Source organism: Artemia franciscana, chromosome 9, assembly GCF_032884065.1.
Source record: "Artemia franciscana chromosome 9, ASM3288406v1, whole genome shotgun sequence".
In the NCBI taxonomy this organism is placed as follows: Eukaryota; Metazoa; Arthropoda; class Branchiopoda; order Anostraca; family Artemiidae; genus Artemia; species Artemia franciscana.
The window spans coordinates 2,017,450-2,034,610 of NC_088871.1; the positions used below are offsets into that span (position 1 = coordinate 2,017,450).

Here is a 17,161-nt window from a genome sequence, read left to right on the forward strand (position 1 = left end):
GTCATCATATGTATCATCATATATACAAATTCAGTAGCACTAACTGCTTTTATGGCACTTGGTATTTAACAAGTGACATATAGCAATCGCAAATTCTGTCGGTATGTCGGTCCTGGTTTTGCTAGTTTAGGCACTTCCAGATAAGCTAGGAAGATAAACTTTGGCAGGTATATCAGGGATCAGACCAGATTAAATTAGAAATAGTCGTTTCCCCGATTCGATCATCTGGGTGGAAGTGGGGGGACGGTTAATTTGGAAAAATTCAAACAAATGAGGTATTTTTAACTTACGAACGGGTGATTGGAACTTAATGAAATCTGGCATTTAGAAGGATCTTGTGCTTCAACACTCTTGCTTTAAATCCTGACCGGATCCGGTGACATTGGGGGGAGTTGGAGGGGAAACCGGAAATCTTCAAAAACGTGAAAATTTAGGTATCTTTATCTTACGAATGGGTGATCGGATTTAAATGAAACTTGATGTATAGAAAGATTTTATGCCTCAGATCTTATGATTGGGGGGGGGGGGTCCAGTGCTTTGGCGAGTTTGGTGCTTCTGGACGTGCTAGGACGATGAAAATTGGTAGGCGTGTCAGGAACCTGCACAAATTTACTCGATAACAGTCGTTTCCCCGATTCGATCACCTGGGGTGCTGGAGGGAGAGGAAAAATAGAAAAAAATGAATTGTTTTTAACTTACGAATGGGTGATCGGATGTTAATGAAATTTGATATTTAGAAGCACCTCGTGTCTCGGGGCTCTTATTTTGAGTCCTGACCGTATTCGGTGATATTGGGGGAGCTGGAGAGGGAAATGGGAAATCTTGGAAAACGTTTAGAGTGAAGAGATCGGGATGAAACTTTGTGGGAAGAATAAGCACAAGTCCTGACATAACCGTGATTGAGATACATGATTGACATAACCGGACTGAATCTGCTCTCTTTGAGGGAGTTAATGTAAACTTTTCGATGCATGAAAATTTTCAATTTTTCTGCATAAGTGTGAATAATGTGACAAGTTTATTGCAATACTGATGTAATCTAGATCGTTTTGTTTAGACCAGAATATCCCAGGATATAAATTTCCCGAAAAAATGGGAGATATTGTGTCTTTTCATAGATATTTGATTATTAAAGCAAGTCTGATTTCTAACATGGATTGTCACTAAGCTCCAAACTTATTGTTTTCTTTTTTAATCTTTTTGAATTGTTGTAATCCCCTGTTAAAATATATACAAATATTTTGCTATTTACGCCATTTAATGTCTTTGCATACTGTATATTAAAAGACATGTGATCATTACAGTAAGTCCGATATCTAACAGAGATTTCTTCTAAGCTTTAAACTTATGGTTTTCTTTTTTCTAACCGCATGTGTCTTTGCTCTTCATTTTCATTTTTGACTCGTTCAGATTCTCGGTGTTGCTTGTCTTCTAACCAGATTTGTCTTTCTTCTTAATTTCGGATTTTGATTACTTCAGACAATTTAGCAATGCTCTTTGCTTTAGCTGCCCCACTTTAGCTGTCACTTTTGACGTTTCAGGTTGATTTTCACTCATTTTGAATTTAATTTGTTCGGGCTGGTCACTCGTCAACCAATTCAGCAATGACTATTTTGAGAGCAGGAATCTCTTGGCAGTAGTACTAGAAAACTATATTCAATCAAACAATTTTATCTAGATATATTCTAAGACCACACTGGTTGTACATGATGAGTGAAAACTGAAGATCAAAATCTTGGTCAATAAAGTTCATTCCCTTAATAATTCCTGAATGGTCTGGATTAAACGAGGTAGAACAAGTCTATTTGCAAATTGGAGTTAGGAATGAGGACGGAAGGGACATGGATTCAAGGACTGGACTGGAGGATTTACAGCCCTCCAATCATGAAAATTGAAAGTGTGTTTTCGATCTTAATTTCAACAATTTCCACAATTTGTGAAATATCTACTGATTATATTTTGATTCTGCATGTCTAAATTGCTCATTTAGCCTTGGATTTGTAATCTTCAAGTTCAGCAACCCTCAAATACTGTCTTTTGTTAGAAATAAGAACAAATGTTGGAGGGAATAGATGGGGCATAGGCCCAAGGGTCTCACTTTAAGCCATCCTTGTATGATTCTAATTTCAGCAGTGAATATCTCCACCTTTCCTTTTTTAATAGAGGTTGAGATTGGCAAGGGTCTCATGTTGGGCTCTTCAGTCACAGTGATTAATAGCCCCTGTATGACTTATTTCAGCAAGATCGCTATAAAAAAGGCTGGGTATATTGGTTGATGGGGTTTGCGCCTAAAGACCTCACTTCAGGCCCTTCTCTCGTAAGGATTCAAACTCACTGTATGGCTCTTCAAACAAGATGTAACATGTTCACCTCTCTATTCAATATATCTATAGAATTGTCTATTCAATATAATTATATATTTATAATTATTATATAATTATTAATTATATAATTATATATATAATTATATATAATTATATAATTATTAATTATAATTAATTAATTATATATTAATTATAATAATTAATATATAATATTGATTTAATTTAATATGGTTTGTTTAATAATAAAAATGGTTTGTTTGTTTTATATGGTTTGTATAATTCGCAGTCTTTGCGTCCAGAGCTTCACTCGCCACTTTGTTGTTGGATCTTTATTAAGTGAAAGGATTTTCTTTTTTTCAATGCAAGTTTTTCTTAATCCACAAAGTTATAGCAAAAACATTTTTGGTGATTAATTGATTAAAGTGATTAATTCTTCAAGCTTTCCTGCCTGATTTAAGACGATACTTATTTTAAATGCAAAAATTTATCTTCAATACCCGATAGGATTGAAGGTGAGTAGACCCTAAACCTGTTTGAGATAAAGCTGACCTGATCCAGCGTGCTGTGTTTGAGGATGGTGCGAAAATCTTCTTTTGACTTGAGCTATTAAATAACTTCTTCCTAGAAAATAGTGCTAGCCGAAGTTACTCCTGTAAATAATATATTTCCTTATGACATATGTTTTTTTCAGAAATTAAAAAGAAAGTAAAGAAGACGCCAGTCAAAGCTGAGAAATCCCAAACAAGTAACAGAAGACGCCTTTACAAAAAGAAACCCGAAAAGGCACCACCTCGTGAGCCAACGCCAGAGTTGCCAAAGGAGGGAGATCTACCTACAGCTCTTCCAGAATCTAAAGTGAAAACGCTAAGAACACAAAAAGAAGTTGAAGTACTTTCAGCTGGTAATTTATATTTTGAAATGTGTCGGGAAATTTGATAAAGATGATATACTAAATTGGTAAAACGGGTCAGTGTCGCTGAGATATCCTAAAATAATAAAACTATTAGATTAAAAATACAAAATAATAAAAAAATAACAATAAAAATATCTCATATCAACCTTAATATAATTAGCTTTGTTTAAGCGATCAACAATTGCAATTCAAACTAAAAAAAAGAAAAAAAAGAAAAAACCAGAAAAACTAAAAAAAGAATAGAAAACTAAAAAAAAAATACAAGAAAAACTTAAAAATAAAAATTCCAAAGAATCATCATTTATAGAGTTTTTGGGCCTTCCCATAGACATTGCGTTGGATAAATAATTTTTTGGTACTGACACCCCGTGTATTGCTGGGACGCGCTGCGTCCGTATATATATATATATATATATATATATATATATATATATATATATATATATATATATATATATATATATATATATATATATATATATATATATATATATATATATATATGTATATATATATATATATATATATATATATATATATATATATATACATATATACATATATATATATATATATATATATATATATATACATATATATATATACATATATATATATATATATATATATATATATATATATATATATATATATATATATATATATATAAATATATATATATATATATATATATATGTAGCAGGCTTCTATATATGGATTTTCATTGTCACTTGTCTTCTAACCGCAGACGTGAGCCTTTTCTTCATGCCATGAAGTCGCCACAGGTTCGTTACAACCACCTTGGGAAAAATACGAATTCTTCCTTAAAGTCCTGACCTTTAAGATCGTTTTTTTTTTGGCCAGTCATACTCATTTTCTCACTGTTGGTTGTAATTCTCGCTTCTGCTTATCTTCTAACAAAGAACTTACAAAAATACAAAGATACCAAAATTTTCCCATTAAACATGGCAATTTCTTTAAACTGTACCATGCACAGTTACAATAACTTCTACTATTTCTCTTTACTCTTAAGTTGAATTCACTTGTTAAATTGGATCTGTTCGTTTAAAAAATGTGGCAGACTACATGTAAATGGTATATCTTTGGAATTATTTATTGAAGGAGAGAAAATCCCCCTTCCCTAAATTGAATTATTATTTTAATGAGTTGTTTAGTCTCCAAATGTAACTTTTACCCAAAAAAGAGTATATTTCCCTGATGGATACCTTTAACCGACAAAAAAAAGTCAAGTCCGTCTGTATAATAGGTATAATGTCAATGCGTGGGTTTAACAACTCTGTGACTAAGGGTATAATGCTCTACCAACTGTGATGACTGGCTTATTTACACCTTTGATTAAGCTTAAAAATAAAAGGTTTTTCTCTGGATTCTAGAGACACACCGATTATTATAAATGATAGTCCTTACATTTATTAATCTTACTTTATTTATTTATTAATTGAAAACTCGTCTACAAAATCTTGGAAAGGACGGATCAAAATTTGAAAAAAAAAAATTAAAGAAAATAAAACAATAGTACCAGACAAATATCGACAAAACAAATAAAAATCAAATAAGAACGCCTAGTTATAAGTAAATAGAGGACAAAGTAAGAATAAGAACAAAATAAAAATGAAGCAAAACCAAGGACAAAATAAGAACAAAATCAAAGGAACCAAAAGCAAATTCACGCATAACATAAACATATTCATACATGAATAATAAAAAATAGATCTCCGCAATAAACACACATCACTTAAATAATATTGAACTAAAACGGGGTATCAATCATTCTGTGAATGTGAAGATCTAAGCCTTCGGTTACGCTTGTAAATAATTTAGAGGTTGCAAGTTTATGGTCAGCGGTTCCATACTTTCTAACCAATGGAGAATTTTGATGCCAAGGCAGTAGCCAATGCAACTTGGCGAATCAAAAGAAAATAGACCGTACTTTCAAACAATCAGTTCTAGTAAACAACTTCCAGAACGGAGCAATATGCAAGGTATGGGGGAGGGTTACGACATTGAAAAGGCAAGCTAATAGTAAGCGATTGAATCAAACTTTTGCTGCAACAATCAATGCATAAGAAGCAGATATACGTCGTAAGAGATAGTCTAGGAGAAGGGATAGGGTGTCGCGTAGCGACAAACCAATGGGAATACCTAGATAAACGAGGTGGTCAACAGCTCTAACAGTGGCATCGTTAAGTGCTATAGAGAACGATGACTCGCCTTTCCAATTAAAAAGTATTATTTCTGGCTTATCAGCATTGAAACGAAGGCCAAGATTAAGATACTTCTGTTGAAGTGTGACAATGACCTGATTCATTCTTTGGAGGGTACGGCTGAGATTTAGGGCGCTGGTCTTTCATATCTATTTTCATATTTGACTTTATATCTGTAAAACAATAGGAAAGCCAAATGGGATTGGAAAAAAAGTATTTTAAGATGAACAGAACACAATAAAAATGAAAATCAAACTGCTAAACACCGTAATTGAAAGGATAATTGTATAAGCGAAAATTCCATAAAGAGTAAATCGCTGTCCCGTGTATATAGAAAAGTATTAACTATTCGGGAAAAGGAAATAACCAATTCCAAGGCTTTCTCTGTTGTTTGTGAATATAAATAATGGATGGAAAACAAATAAATTGAAGTAACAATTAAACAAAACATATGTTTTATAAAGAAAAGAAATAATTATATAGAAATATTTCTGTATAAGTGTTTCTCTACAAATATAGTTGTTTCTTCTATAATTATTTCTTCTCAAATGTAATTATTTCTTTTTGAAAAAAAATTCTGTAAAGTCTGCAATAAAAAGCTGTAAAAACATAATCGGTTGTTCCTTGCAACTGAATCATCATTTAACTGAACCCCGTGCAACTTAACTAGTTTATTGAACCCTCGTGCAAATCAACCCCTTTTTAGCTAAACCCTGTGCAACTCAACTCCATTCAACGTATTCCTCTATCAAATCAACCCCGTACAACTAAATCCTCATGCGGCTCATCCCCCCCCCGTGCAACTAAACCCTCATGCAACTCAATCCTCGTTCAAATGAATCCTATTCAGCTCAGCCCTCCTTAAATCAACAATATGAATATAAAATGGAATTCAGCCAATTTGGTCGGAAGTGATAAAAGTTGATTATGATGATAATGGTCTTTATTCATTGGTTATTTCTTATGTAAGTGTTTTTTATGTCGTTTTAATGCAACACTATTCCTCCTCCGCCCCCGCCCCCCACTTGAAAAACAACGATTCGTCATTATGTCTTATATATTTGAAATGGACCAAAAATTTCGTGCCCTGGCCTAAGCACATTCGAATTTCATGGTTGCAACTGAGGGGTTGAGTCAAATAGGTTTGGGCTAAGCGGAAATTGAATTGCATGAGGTTTGGGATTGAAAGAGGACTAAATTACATGGAGGTTGAGTTGAATGAGGGTTGGGTTGAACGGAACTGAGTTTCATGGGGGCTAAGCTGAATGGAGGTTAAGTTTAACGGAGTTTGAGTTGAATAGGGTTGAGTTAATCGGGGCTGAGTTAAACGGTGTCAGTTCAACGAAGGTTCAGTTAAATCGGTTGCGTTGAACGGGATGCAGTAACATGGACATGTTAATGCAGGGCCAGAAGCTCCAACGAGTCACCAGGAAATCTTGGGTTTGAATTACACGCCAGCTGTGATTTTGTCTAGCAGTCATTTTAGATACTAAATTAAAGTCATATCGCTCTTTGTAGCTATAGCTGCCGGGCGTGCCTGTTGGTTCGGGGTTTAAAGCTCCTACTAGTCACTGGAGAATCTTGGTTCAACACTCACGCTAGGGGTGATTTTTTTCAAGCAATTAATTAAAAAAAAACACTATGTTTTCGTGATGAAAGTAAAGAGTGAAGTTGAAAAAAAACGAACAAAAATTACTGCTTCTCGGTTTATGCAACATATTTTTGGAAAATCGTTTCAAACCAACTTGCTTGTGATATATCCCTATATCTTTAGAATTCTGAAAAACTAGCGCTTTACGGAAAAAATCGGTGTAGTAAAACAGTAACAGAAACAGGAAAACCCTTAAGCGGCCTGCAGAAAATAAAAGAATAATTCCTAAAGTTCTCAATAGTGTGTTACTGGCTGTGAAATAAATAATTTCTACAACGCAATTTTTACTCTCAAAATTCAAGAAAGCTCATTTTCAAGTAAAACGCTTCAATAAACCCTGATTATTTTCAATTAATAACATACGGGAGGGGGGGGGGTATTAGAATATGTTGCATAAATGCGACATTTAAAAGCTGATAGACATTTTACGGACATTAAAGATGATATCTTTTTTTCTTATTTAAGATAGAGCTTATATACCCATGTTAGCGTCAATCTTGTTAAAAACAGTTTACCTGCAAATTGAATCGACGTTGACAAAATCAAGAATCAATGTTTGAGAAATATATAATATGGGCTATATATTTGGGTAAGGTTAGAAAGGATAGGCTAGGTTAAGTTTGGTTAGATTACGTTAAAACTGAATTTGCGAAGGGAAGGAATTTCATATTTGGTTTCAGGATGAAATTCTGATTCTAGTGGTGAGTTTCTTTCTGAGCTATCTCAATTGTCTGTCAATATAGATATTTACCGCAAAAGCATAGTTTCATTGAACAAATCCAGTGCAAAAACACAAATTCACATAGATACTGGATTTCAATCCAGCTTGCATCCTCGTGAAAATGGCCTCGTGGTATGTTCGCGAGCGCCGCGACATTTAAGAAGCTTGAAAAGGCTTTTCAATTAGTCTTTTTTGGTGTTTCATTTAGCCACATCTTGTTACCCACAGTGCTTTCTAAATGGAAAGGCAGTTTGATCAAAAAAAATTTTTACGCGGAACCTACAAAGAGATACTTGTTGATAAAATTAGTAAATGGATTATGCATAAGTAAAAATTTGATAAATATCACTAGCTCCACGGTAACCCTCCATGGCTCTTTCTATTAAAAAAAAAGACAAATTAAAAACGTTTTTGTGAACTAAATTCATCTTTTAGGATTGATTGCTGTTGGTGTAAAAAAGGCGAATCCAGACGTAAAGGCTGCAATTGAACGACTCCAAAAGGAGCCGGAAAATAATGGCAAAAATCACCCTATCCCAGAAGCTGTAAATGATGAGAAAAAATACCCGAAGAGGGAGCGAAAGATTCCAGCGTATTTGCGAGAGATGGAAATTGGGCCAGCATTGTTTACTCCAGACAATCTTAAATCCAAAGGACAAAAAGATGATAATAAATTAAAACATACTGGTAAGTTTGTATTTGTTTTTTTCTTCTTGGAATTTGGAGTTTTTTTTTTATTCAAAAAGCAAATGTTTTAGAGCGCTAACCCAGTGCACATGCGTGTTAAAATTAAACTAAAGAAAATGCAGGTGTATCCTATCCCCCAACACTATATCATTAACGGAGTTTTTATTATAGTATTTTTCAATAATTCTTTTCTTTTTCATTTTTTCTTCTGAACAATGATATTCCCGTCTATTTATTTTTAATTCCTCCTTAATCTTTCAACTATCAATTTTAGTTGTTTTTTTGTGTGTTTCTATTTCAATGGACTTATTTTTGTCAATATTTTCAAATATCTAACTTAGTGATTGATGATGTTAGACATTTTTTTCGGGTATGCAGAAAATTCTTCAGAAGGAAATGACAGTTTTTACTTTTTTTTTTTGAAGATTCTGAGACTATGTTGATTATTTTGTAAATTATGTTTAAATTTCTAAGCTTGTCATTTAAATTTCTTCGCTAGTTCAGATGATCTGATGGTCTTTTTTTTAATCTGCAAAGGGTATAATTTGGAAGGTTTAATAACTTGGTAACTTTTTTGTTGGTATTTTGGAGATGAAAAGGCGCAAACTTTAAAGACCTCCGATAGGTGGTGGGTCCAGATAGTTAAACCCTGTACTATAATGCTATGAAGTGGTCATTAAACAACTAAAACAAAACGTGTCTTTAAAACAGTGGAAAGGCCAGTAATTATACAAAAGTATAAGCAATTTTAGAATAAAATCGTAATCGTAAATGTTATGTGGTTTTGAGATGCCTCAAGCCACAAACAGAGTATTCACTGGTCCCAGTTTGAAAACTTTTCTGGATTAGCCCTCCAGATCAGTCTAGAGGAGGGTATACCCAAAGCCGTCCCTATACCCAAGGCCTTTTCTATACCCTATATTCTTGGGTGTAATAATTGGGTATTCTCGAAATTTACTGCTTAAGTTTCCTTATTCTATTTAAGCTAAGTGTCATATCTCAGGTCTAGGAAGTAAGAAACTGTATAGCAGCGTCATGAAAACCTGTTTAACGACAGGCATAAGGACAGTAGATTTATATTTTGTGCCTAAATTTGATGACGATGATATTAGGACCATTTTTTTTTCGAGCCCGAAACATAAAATTTTTACCTTTCTTGTTTATCTAGTGTCGTTGCTACCGATTTTTTTTTAGAAAGAGTAAGGAAGCATTTAATGTTTCTTTCTTGTCTAGCTTGTCCTCTATTTTATTCTTTGTAATTTGTTTTGTCTGCTTTCCAAAAAAAAATTTTATTGAAGATGAGTAGGTAGTATAAAAGAGCAGTTTTGGAACAGAAAAGTAGCTTTTATAGGTTGAAATACACATAAATTACCGAAAATCTGAAGGCATGTTTTTAGGGTACAGGCAATAATAAAAACACATTTCAGATTGTTACTTGAATAAGAAGTGCCCAAAATTTTTGAAAAAATAGGACTGTTGGGGGGGGGGGCTAGGCCTTGATCTCTCTCGCGTACTACCCGCAAAATAAAGCATAGCTTTATCATAGACAGCGCAATAGCGCTGTCGAAATAAAGATTATCTTATAGAAAACACTAACAGCAAAGCCAGTCAGACCAAAGACGTATAAACACAAAAGAACACAAATATCTAAGCCTGAAAAAATTCTTTTATTATCAAAAAGTATCGGCGATATCTTTTTTACTCCCCTCCCTCCTCCTCCCCTCTCAACGGAAATGTCTTCGGAAGTTCCACTTGATCCCTAGGCGTGAGACAGAACTGGATTAGAACCTGAACAGACTTATCAAAACTGCGTATAGAATTCGTAGCAAATAAAATTTAGTTCATAATCTATCGTAGGATAGATTAACGAATTTTATCACAGTTAATAAATTTGAAAAAAACATACTATCTTAGCTTATATAATCGGTAAGCGTCCATTACACCTTGCCAATCATTCGAGTCTATACGGTGAGTAAGTTGTAGCCAATGTTTTTCCTGGGCGCATTGTAATAAGGTTCAAATGTTTCCCGATCATCTCAAGAAAGTATAAATTTTTTGTTTTTGTATGTCTGAAACGTGAAAGCTACATATTTGCACATGCTTTCCTTGCCTTATATTACTTGCTCTTGTCTTGTTTATCAAAAGGCGTTTTTTTTTCAAGTGAAATTGATTTCCTAGTATTTCAGAAACAGTGTATAGGGTATCACAGTATCTTTTCAGCTTGAAAGGGGTTGTCATAATTAGAAAATTTCCGACTTGAAGAAAAATTTTTCTTTGACTGTGCTGCTGCGTCTTGAAAATCTCGGTTACTTATAATTTTAATCGAATTTCGAGGTATGAGAATAAAACCTTGAAGTAAAATAAGGGTGAAGTAAAATAAGGATGGCTGGCCCCCAACCCCCCATTGCACTTCCTGGCTGAAGGGCCAAGAAACGGAGATCAGCACTGCCGGTAAGGACTGTAAAGTCTAATGCCGTATCCTTTACCTTTTTTTACCATGAATTCAGTGTGAAAAGATGGCCCGTTGTCAAAATCGAAAAAAGTTCAAGCTTGGAAAATGATTTTTCCGTTGACTTCCCCTTGTGTGCTGTTACATCTTTGGAAACTAAGAAAGTTTAATATTAGTCAGATTTCAAAACACGTATTTTCTCAAAATAAAAGTAAGACTAAGGGTAAAACAATGGTAAATAATTGGCAAACCTTGTCATGTGTCTAAGATGCATTTCGGTTGCAGTAATTTGAAAGATGTGGTGTCGCATAAAATTAATATCGTAAATAAAATAGGATTTATGCCACTCGGGTATTCTCCCCGAGTCAAATGCCTGATAAGGGTCTCCCAAGAAATGTTAAGTAACGGGAAACTTCTTGGAAAGAAACCTTTACTGGTGGAAAGGTAGAAAACTCGCATAGAGGCCACGAAAACTCATGCTGTCAATTGTTCATTTTAAATTCGGCTATGTATTATTTATACAAAGGGTTTGTACATCTTTTATAAACTTTGGTCTAAAAGAATAAACAGACCTTTTCGATCGAATAACCGTCAGGTAACTGTTCAAAGTAGATGTCAGTTTGAGAAACAAGATGATGTATATTAATCAACTTCTTTCTTATTCATCTTTTTTTGGGAAGGCACCTGCAAAATATAGCAAACGATAAAACCCGTGTTGAAACTTGGTTTTGAAACTCGTGTTTGAAGGCAACAAAAATCTTTTCAAGTTTTGTTTTATGGAATCTACCTAACAGAACTTGTAACTCACTCCTGGAGAGTAGGAGCAAACTCGCCATTTAAAACTGAGGGGTATTCCCTGTCATGCTTGCCAACCCCTAGCTTTTAAGAAACCACCAGTGAGCTTTAGAAAAAGAAACTTGCTTACTTACTTAGACTAAGGTCCTCCAACGCCTTCAAGAACATAAGGTAGCAACTGTTGACCTACACGCCTATTGGCCCGGGGCCAACGATCAGAATTTCTCTATTGACCTACCCTACTCTTTAGTCTCCGTCTCCAGTGACCGACCGAGGGTTGTACGCTGCCTCTGTGTAAGCCATACGGTTTCCAGCACCACACGTCATATATTAAATTGATTGGAAGCTGCTTAATTTGGGATTTAATTTGCGAATTCGATATCCTTTCAGTACAGTGCACCGCAATTATGTTTTTGAGGTAATTGGTCATGCAAAAGGTAATTGGTCATGAGTAATTGGTCACATGCAAGATGTCTTTTTCGGGTGGATTTTGACAAGCTCCATGATTCACAGCCATGCGCTTGTGATAAAACTCTGTTAATTTTTGGTGAACTCTGTCATATTCATTTGTTGGAATTAGTGCTTGACCTTAAAAGACCTGTAAAATTAGACCTTATTATGTGCTGATTTACTAACATTCGAGGTTCAAAGTAGCGTATCGTATTTTACAAGGACTTCGACAGGATCAAAACATAACTGCCAGTGAAATTACTTTGTTAGCTAGTATTCAGACGAGTCCAGATAATTCGAAATTTACTCTAAAGATATTCGACTTCGGTCCAGTCTCAGGTGAATCACGGCAAAAGAATAAAATCTATCCCAGTTCGGTCATATATATCCTCAGTCTGTATATGGTCTTTATCACGGTAATATTTTATAAAATAGATCGAGTTTGAATGTATCTCAGATACTAAATGATTGTGATATCGTCTAAGATTTATACAACAAAGAACCCTACATCGATACAGATGCTTAACCTTTGACCTGGCCGAGGACCCATCTAAGAGTACCCAAGAGATGAATTTTCAAATATTAGAAATCGCCCCTAGCTTTCCATGGAAAACGCACTGCTGACCAAATGGTGTCGAAATATATTCGAAGCAGGCTTTTCAAGTAAAATTTATCAACGTCACTAGGATGACTTTAAGGGTGTTTATACCAAACGTCGAATTAAGAAATTAACCTAATATAGTAGGCCACAATTTTCAGAATCTGCAAATACAGACGGAGACTTCTCAAGTCAATTTGCGCCAACGTTTCATCAATTTAAGCAGGACTTCTAAGAAGTTCACAGCTTAAAATAATTCTTTTTTCGCCTATGGTGGCACAGTTGATTGATATTTATTTGATGTTATGGGGTCCTGGGTACCATCCCAGCTTTTACAGGGTCGAAGCAATTGTTTTGAGTCAAGAACCATCGTTAATCTATAGACTGAGAGTAACACGTGTGTTTTTCGTAAGTCTCATTTTTTATCAAAAAATGTGATTTGTGATTGTCTTATTAAACTTGTTTTTGTTTGTAAGATTAACATCCTAAAATAAGTTTTTTAAAGACTCTCTTTTATCAATTGGTCATTTGCGGTTGTTTTATCAAATTTGGTTTAGTTTACAAGACTAGCATTTCCTTATGAAGAGTTTGAGGATCATAATGCAATACTGTTTACTATTTTGAGTATCCGTTTTTGGGTTCCATAGAAAAGAACAACGGAATAGGCAATGATTTATTTGACAACTATTATCAATGTGGCATTAGATAAAGGTTTTAAATTAGGTGCAGTATTTTTAGATCTAATAAAAGCTTTCGACATGGTGGACCATGAACTTCTTCTTAAAAAGTGTGAGGTGTATGGTCTGAGGGGAAAAGTGTCGAATTTTCTAAGAAGTTTTTTTAAGTAATCGTTATCAGTATGTTCAACTAAATGATTCTTCTTCAAGAGAAAAACTGGTTGAAATAGGCGTTCCGCAAGGATCAGTTTATGGTCCTATATTATTCTTGATATTTATAAATGATTTTCAAAACTCTGAATAATTTTTGCTACAGAATAAATGAACTAACGGTTAACCCGATTAATGAAACAGTTTTGCTTTTTGCTGATGACACAACACTATTACCACAGCTAAGACAGCGCAGCTGCTTGAGAAGTCAATAAGGGAATCAGTTGATAAAATTGTAACGTGGCTGAGGGTAAATAAACTAAGGATAAATATAAACAAGTCTAATTTTGTCATTTTCTCACGATCGCCGGATTTTTACCCATGGATCAAGGAGTTAAATACGTCTAATAGAGTTATAAAACGGACTGTTTCTTTTAAATACCTCGGGACTGTAAATGATGAAACTTTATCTTTTAAGCAGCATGTAACTTTAACTAGTAAAATTCTGGCAAGAAAAAGGAACTTCTTTTTTAAGACAATGAGTTTTGATCCATTCGTTTATTTTATTTATTGTGGGGGATATGATGATATGCAGTTAGAAAAAGTAAATTAAAGATGTTTTTTTCTATAATTATAGTTGAGTGTGGTGGTATTAGTGATGTGGGTGGCCTAGTGTTCTTTTATTTTATGTATTTTGTTTTCTCTATCTCCCCCTCGGACAAGCTTTGCTTTTTAGGGGAGGTAGTAACCATTTTTTTTTTGTTTATTACCTGTTTAATGAATAAATCCTTCTCTCTCTCTATGAATTAGTTCATGGAAATAATAATGAAAATGGATATATCATTTAGTTCAGTCAATGGTGAGTTGGCTTTTTGGCGTTGATTTTGAATTAAAATCGAATAGCTGTGGGCATCAAGCCATGGCTAATAATAGAAAAAGCCAATAGAAATAGTCCGATTGACTGAGAGGCAAATCTGGCATTAACTTCCTTATTAGGATTGTATAAAAAATGATGTTAGTTCATTTGTTAATAGATAAGTCTATCTATTATCCGTCCATGAGTCATTCCTTGGGCAGACGAACTAAGGTAAATAGTCATAGAGCTAAGATAGTCATAGAATCTATAGTTTTCCAAGTGTTTGGGTAAATGGCAGGGGTAAACAGCGGAAGTAAGTATGCCTCTGTTATTAGAGAGGCATACTTGTTTGTTATCTTTTAGTAAGTCACGCCCGCCTAGAGTCTCAGGCAGGTTGACCAAGGATGTGAAATATACATAGCACCATTAGATTGCCTTGAATGAGAGGTAAACAAGGCACGTCTACCTATGGTCTTAGGCAGGTTGAGCCAATAATTTAGAATTGATACAGGACTGTTAATTTGCGTGGAATGAAAGGCAATCAAGCGTCTAAAGTCAAATTGGGCCATCTACAATGAGTATCAGGCAAGGTCTAAAAAAGTTCATTGTCGGTCAAGAGTATTCTATCATTTGGCTGATAGTGCAGAAGTCAATGTCTCCAATGAAAGGGTAATTATGAGACACTGAGCTGTGCAGAAATCGGTACAATGTTCTGAAGTGGAATATCCCTTTTTAAATCATATGAAATTGGGATCATTTATTAAATTAATTCAAAAAAACTTTCCGAAAAAGAGGTTTTTCAAAGAAAAGTAAAGGCCATATTAAATTTAAGATCAGCAGATACAAATACTTGTTAAAATTCAAACTCAACACGACCAGAAATTACTATTAAAGAATAAATGATACCCAAGACGGACATAAATTAAATAAACAGTTATAGCAAAAAACCAGACAACGGGTACTAATATAGATGAACAAATAAATCTTAAAATGAATCTTTTTTAGTTTAAATTTTAACAGGTATTTGTATCTGTTGATATTAACTTTAATATGGTCTTTACTTTTTTTGAAAAACTTCTTTTTTGAAGTATTTTGTTAAGTTAATTTTTGTTCGTTTTTTGATTGCAATAGGTTTCAAGTTTCTGAAAAATTCCTTATTTCAAAATGAGATTTTTTTCAAAATCAAAATTTCATCAAAGCATCAAAACTGGTATCAAAGTGACAATATCAAAGTACCAAAGTATCTAAGTAAAGAATGCATCAAAGTAAACAAGGTATCATATCAACAATAAGCAACTTGCATAACTTACAGCCCTTGCGCTATACACGTAAATCCCTAAATCCAAGTATTTGTACATTTAAGTTCCCTACCCAGAGCCATTTATTCAGGGTGGGGTTCAACCCCGGAAGCATAGTTATTTGACCGAATGCCCTTTGGAAAAGTGGGGCATGGGTTAATTGCCCATTGGTCACTTGAATCTTCAAAAAGAGCATGAAGTTTCAAATTCAGATCAAACAAGCCCCCTCCAAAGCTAATACGACCACACCTTCCACAAAAAAATGAATACAGTAATAGTTCAAATCCTTGCCCCTAGGCTAGGGAGGATTTCTCAACCCTTAAGATATAGTAATTTGAATTTTGGACTATTTTGAACAAAATGGCTATTTCAAAATTTTGATAAGATGCATTTGGCGGGAAAAGGCTTTTTTTTTTTTTTTTTTTTTTTTTTTTTTTTTTTTTTTTTTTTTTTTTTTTTTTTTTTTTTTTTTTTTTGTCAGATGAATTAGTGTCTTTTGCTTTTTTTTGTTTTCTTTTTTGTGTTCCATCTGTTTTTTCCATTGGTGGGTATTAAATACATTCATTCATAACAAAACCCCGGTGTCGACACAACCCCCCAGGGTTCAGGAGCAGGCGTTGTAAATTATCCCCTGGGAACATGTATGGCTCTTATGGAAGGGATGCTCGTATAAACTTCAGAAGGCTTATTTGATTGGAAATTGAAAGTCCTAGTTTACTTTTTTAGAGTCACAAGAGATCGTAGGGCAACTAGCCTCCCCCACGCCATTTCCCCAAACCCTTCCGACACAAATTTTGCGATAGCTATTTTTTTAAAAATAGGTCAAAGGTCAGATAACAAAAAATTCCGGTCGACAGACCCCCTCCAGGCCCGAGGGCAGGCGTTGTAAGTTATGCCAAGGGATACTCGTGTACACTTCAGAGAGAAATCATTTGATTGGAAATTTAAAAGTTCTAGTTCACTTTTTAAGAGTCAAAACAGTCAGAGAGCACCGAGCCCCCCTGCCCTTTTTCCCCGAACAAATCCGATAAAAATTTTGAGCTATTTTAATAAAAAAATATTCAAAGACCTGATAACAAAAACTCCCGTGTCAACACAACCCCCCAGGGCCTGGAGGCAGACGTTTTAAGGTATGCCCTGGGGGCATGTATGGTTCTTATGGAAGGAATGATCGTATAAATTTCAGAAGGGATTTATTTGATTGAAAATTGAAAGTTCTAGCTCAGGTTTCAAGAGTCGAAAGAGAGCAGAGGGCAACTAACCCTCCTTCACGCCTTTTCCCCCCAAACCCACCCGATATGATAGCTATGAGATAGCTATTTTTTTTAAATTAGATGACAAAAACTCCGGGGTCCACGCAACCCACA

General features: G+C 34.4%; 1 protein-coding gene across 1 annotated transcript in view; it reads left to right on the top strand.

Annotated features, from left to right (window-relative positions):
• The window catches only part of LOC136031542 (PHD finger protein 3-like), a 151,024-nt gene that overhangs the window by 43,977 nt on the left and 89,886 nt on the right, over window positions 1-17,161 (top strand). The window contains exons 8-9 of the mRNA XM_065711212.1: window positions 3,016-3,225; window positions 8,270-8,521. Of these exons, the coding sequence (XP_065567284.1) occupies window positions 3,016-3,225; window positions 8,270-8,521 (462 nt within the window). The remainder of the gene's footprint in view (window positions 1-3,015; window positions 3,226-8,269; window positions 8,522-17,161) is intronic.